Raw genomic sequence first — 5,017 nt, 5'->3', positions numbered from 1 at the left:
TCCTGGTGTCTGTATTCCTCACTCTGGGATTTTGGCCCAGCGTCTGACAGCCTGAATCAGAAATGCCATTTTTGATACAGCTGTGATAGGATTCGCTGAGCAGCTGCAAGTGCTTTAATGCTTATTTTTGTTTCCCAGCAAGTGATACCTGTCCGCTGCTCACAGTGGTTTCCGAACGCTGCAGCAGAGCAGGGGTGGGATGCCTTGCCCTGCCTGGCCCCTGCGGTGAGTGGCAAAGCTTCCCAGGAGCTGCTTTGGATACTCAAACTAGATGAGGGGACATCAGTTGTTGAATTTGCAGGTCTCAAGCACAGGAATAGACAAGCAGGAGGAAGCTATGCAGGAGGGAAGCAGAAGAAGGGAGGAGAAGACGGCAGTGCTGCTGTAGAAGCGTGCGGAGGCATGCCGCGTGGTGGTCTGCGCTGTCGCCCGCTCCTGCGCTGTGCTGGAGCACGCTCACTGGGTAACTGGCCGTTTTCACGAGGGATGGGCTCGAGGTGCGGGCTGTTGTGTTGCACCCACGCGGGAGAGCAGATTGTGCTGCTCCTGGCTGAGAAACGGTACGGGACAGTGGTGCGCACCTCCACGGCTGTGCTGGTATTTGCAAGAGCTGCTGCTGAGCTGAGAGCCTCTGCCCGCAGGAGGCAGAGCAGTTGCTGATGACAATCCATGTGAGTGAGCACCTCGCTGTGCCCATGTTATGTCCTAAAAAATGATGCCAATGTCGCCTTTTTTTTTTTTTTTTCTTTTTTGGACAATGTTCCCAATTCCTTTTCCTGTCACAAAGGAGAGAGATGGACCCGGCCTGAGGCCCTGGGAGTGCCCCGTACCTCTGGTCCTTGTCCTTCCCTCCTGGCTCTCCTGGGTGCCCACTCTGCCTGTGCCGGGGTTCAACCAAGCAGGAAGTTTCCAGCTGCTGCTGTGGCGCTGCCCACGAGGACGTTGTCGTTCTCTGCCCTGTTAACGAGCCTAGTCACTCCTCCGCAGTTCCCTTGCTTGGGGGTTTTTGTTGTTGCTGGGCAGTGGGGGGGGTGGTTGCAGATGACCAAACCCGGGTGTTTTTCAGTCTTGCAGAGCCGCTGGGTTGCAGTTCTCTATGGTCACAGCTACAGAGCAGCTCTTCAGCTGCTCTTCTGGGGGTTTGAGTAAGGTCTGCATGTTCTTCAGACCCAGCTCGTGCTCGTGGGTTGTGTATCCACTGATGCGCTTCCACCCAGAAGTAATCAATTTGTTATCTCAGTTTTAATCTAAGCTCTTGCTAACCTACAGCACCACCTCCCTATCTCCTCTGTCTTGTCCACCGACCGCCGTTAGGTTTCCAGGCCTGGCCTGCCTTTCCATGAGTTGGTGTCTCCCAGCTATTGCCAGAAGCCTCCAGCTCCTTATTCCTTGGACCACTGGCACCGGAGCAGAAGCCAGCTTAGGAGCGCAAGGTTATTAAGTTATTTTAGCCTTCCTGCCTTGGAGGGCTGGCAGCCTGGCTCCCTTTGGGTTCTTGTCGCATCTGTCACCTCTGGAGGCCACCTTTGTTCCAGATGAAACTGAGCTGAGGACGCAGACGGCCAGCGCAGACCTGGGAAATGAGAGCTCAGCCTTCATGGAGAGCGATCCAGCCAGGCAAGGAGCTGTGAAAGGGGCAGGGTCAGGCCCTTTCACAGTAGCTGTGAAAGTGAAGGGCCATGCCAGCCCCCTGGCCAGGAAAGGGACTTTGGTACCAGGACTGGGGAGAACATGTGAGCAGGAGGCCAAAAAGGCGTGGTTTGCAACCCTTGTGATTACTCGCTGCGGTTGCTGTTGAACAGCATTCTTCTGACCTCGTAGGACAACTGTCACACGTCTCAAAAGGGGGCCCTTGAGCCCTTTGAGTACCTCGGGAGCTCCTGGCACTCCTCTGGATCCAAGTTCAGCTGGCTCCACAGGATGTGTCCAGGCGCGGGGCGTAGCTCCGAGCCAATGAGAAAGTTCAACTTGTTTGGTTTTCTTAAACTCACTCATCGAGGAAGGGAAAGCCCTAACCCACCTGTCTGAAAAGGGCAGGGCCCCAGAAGTACGCTCCCTGCTTTGGATGAAATCCCCAGGTCCAGCCTGAGGACTGAAGGTGCCAGTCTGAGCAAGCATTGAAAGCCTCTAGTGGCACTGCCCTAGAGGTCACCTCCGAAGAGAAATTCCTTGTCTTCGAGCCACTGTGGCTCGCTGTGCCCGAGAGGCGGGTGAGGAGTCGGCATGGACTGTAACCGTTGATTTACTCAAGAGCAAACGTGGGTGGTTCCTCTGCTCGTCCCACCAGCCGTTTCCCGGCTGCTCTGATCTCTCTCGGGACACTTGTCCTGGGTCCTGCTATCAGTGCTGCAACATGCTGCAAAAACTGCAAGATAATCAGGTGAGTCCCCCGAACTCACCACAGCCAGGAACTATTCCAGTTCCCAGTCGCGGGGGGGCAGGTGCCAAGAGTGGCCCGAAGCAGAACCCCGGATCCTGCGGTCACCTGGGAACCCGGCCCAGAGCTGCCCGGCGGGCTGTCAGTGACAGCCGGTGTTTGTGACGAGTCCCCGACACCCAGCGTGGCAGAGAGCAGACTGCAGCAGAGGGGCCCTGAGCGTGTCCCCCTGCGCTTCGGGCCCGGGCTGCCATGGCCGGGGGCCAGCGCTGATAAGCAGCTGTCTGACCTTGGGGCTGCCTCGGCGCAGATGCTGGCAGGAGTCTCGGCAGGGCCTCCCCGCCACCCCTCAGCTGAAGTGGAGGCCCCCGCGCTTGGTCCCTGCCCTGCCCCACGGTCCCTGCGGGTCCAGCCCACGGACATCACCTCGGGGCCTGGCCATGGACCTGCCTCTTCCCCCTGCGCGCTGGAGACCTGGGGAGGAGCGGCTGGGCTGCGGTGCCCGTGGCTGCCTGGCGTGGGCATGGGCAGCAGGCAGCGTAGCTCACCCGGGGCGGCCCTGAGCCCACGAGAAGAGCGGTCGCTACTGCATCATTTAAAATGCCCTGAAACAGACCAAGGCACTGAGGCGAGAAACGGAAAAGCCAGGGATGGGGAAAAGCAACTGCTGAAGTACCGGGAGGCTTTACCAGGGCCACAATGGCGATCCGAGGGCTGGAGCACCTCTCCTGCGAGGACAGGCTGAGGGAGTTGGGGCTGTTCAGCCTGGAGGAGAGAAGGCTGCGGGGAGACCTCAGAGCAGCTGCCAGTGCCTGGAGAGGGCCTGCGGGAAAGATGGGGACAGACTTTTTAGCAAGGCCTGTCGTGACAGGACAAGGCGCAATGGTTTTAAGCTAAGGGAGGGTAGGCTTAGGCTGGATACAAGGAAGGCGTATTTTACCACGAGGGGGGTGAAACCCTGGCACGGGTTGCCCAGAGAGGCAGTGGAGGCCCCGACCCTGGAAACACCCGAGGCCAGGCTGGAGGGGGCTCTGAGCAGCCTGGTCCGGCTGGAGCTGTCCCGGCTCCCTGCGGGGCTTGGGCCGGACGGCCCCTAAGGGTCCCTTCCAGCCCGAAGCGCTCTGTCATTCGGCAAGGTGCAAAAACTATAGAAGGAGGGGGAAGGAGGGAACCCGTGGGCCCTCCCGGGCTCTGGGGTCAGGGCGCTTCTCCCGCCGAAGCCGCTCTCCTGGGCGGTGCGCGGGGAGCCCCGGCGGCAGCGCGGGGGCTCGGCGGGAGGCGGGGGCTTGGCCGGGGGAGGAGCGGGGCGGGGGGGGCGCGGCCCCCGGGAGCGCGGAGGCGGGGTCCCGGCGGAGCGGGGCAGTGCTGGCCATGGCGGCGGCGGGAGCGGGAGCGGCGGCGGCGGCGCGGCTGTGGGCGATGTCGGCGCGGCCGCTGGGCGCGGCGGAGCCGCTGCGGCTGGGCGCGCTGCGCGGGAAGGTGCTGCTGGTGGCCAACGTGGCGTCGCTCTGAGGCACCACCGCCCGCGACTTCCTGCAGCTCAGCGAGCTGCAGCGGCGCTTCGGGCCCCGCGGGCTGCAGGTCCTCGGCTTCCCCTGCAACCAGTTCGGGCACCAGGTATGGCGGGGGGCCGGGGGCCGGGAGCGGGCAGCCGCCCCGGCCGCGCTCTCACGGACTCCGCGCGGGGCGGGTTTGGTTTTGTCGCCTTAGGAGAATGCCACGAACGAGGAGATCCTGCTCTCGCTGGAGCACGTTCGTCCCGGCAAGGGGTACAAGCCCAATTTCATCATGTTCGAGAAGTGCGAGGTGAACGGGAAGGGCGCGCACCCCCTCTTCGCCTTCCTGAGAGAGGCGCTGCCCTTCCCGCACGACGACCCCTCGGCGCTGATGACCAACCCGCAGTACATCATCTGGTCCCCGGTCTGCCGCAACGACATCTCCTGGAACTTCGAGAAGTTCCTCATCGGCCCCGACGGCGTGCCCTTCAAGCGCTACAGCCGGCATTTTGAAACCATCAAGATCCAGGATGATATTGAATTGCTTCTGCAGAAGGTTCCCGAGAACGTTCTGGAATAAAGCCGCGGGCGGCGGCGTTTGCTGCCCGGCCCCCTCGCTTCCTGCTCGGCTCACCGCGCTCCTGCCTGCGTTGCTCGCAGGGGGCTGCTGCCCTGGCAGAAATCCCAGTGTCTCATGCGGGTTTTGCTTGTGATGGTGCATCTTCCAAATTCTTGAAGTGTGCCTGATGTTTTCAAAAGTTGCATGTGGATGTTTGGTTAACTATGCCGGGGAACGCAGCTGTGAGTCTCAGTAGCTTACTGTGATTCTCTCAATAAAAAAACAATGCGTACTTTCTTTAAGGCTGTGGCTTGATAAATCCGGGCGAGTTGGGTGAAACGTGGCAGCTCCGTTGCCCGTTCGTAGCTCGTGTGGGTGCTCACAGGGGCTGACTCAAACCACTCGAGCATGATGCTGCGGTCAGGCTGAAATTCGAACACAAACCTGGGGCAGCATGATGGACAAACAGCGTTTCCAGCTCTGCAAGCCGTGAATCTACGTCTAACCCTGTGTGTAACAAGCCTGGCAGAGTGGGAGGGCAGCGCAGAACAGAAATACCTTGCCAAAGTGCTTACTGGACCTCAC

At 60.6% G+C, this 5,017-nt stretch overlaps 1 protein-coding gene across 1 annotated transcript; it reads left to right on the top strand.

The window, feature by feature from the left end:
- The first annotated feature begins 3,748 nt into the window (after positions 1 to 3,748).
- On the top strand, positions 3,749 to 4,729 carry GPX1 (glutathione peroxidase 1). The gene is made up of 2 exons (XM_075432651.1): positions 3,749 to 3,994; positions 4,088 to 4,729. The coding sequence occupies exons 1-2, from the start codon at positions 3,749 to 3,751 to the stop codon at positions 4,451 to 4,453; spliced, it is 612 nt and encodes a 203-aa protein (XP_075288766.1). The 3' UTR covers positions 4,454 to 4,729.
- Positions 4,730 to 5,017: the final 288 nt, after the last annotated feature.

This window comes from Opisthocomus hoazin, chromosome 11 (assembly GCF_030867145.1).
Source record: "Opisthocomus hoazin isolate bOpiHoa1 chromosome 11, bOpiHoa1.hap1, whole genome shotgun sequence".
NCBI lineage: Eukaryota > Metazoa > Chordata > Aves > Opisthocomiformes > Opisthocomidae > Opisthocomus > Opisthocomus hoazin.
Note: the sequence above shows the minus strand (reverse complement) of the source record. Positions and strands in the feature narration are given on the sequence as shown.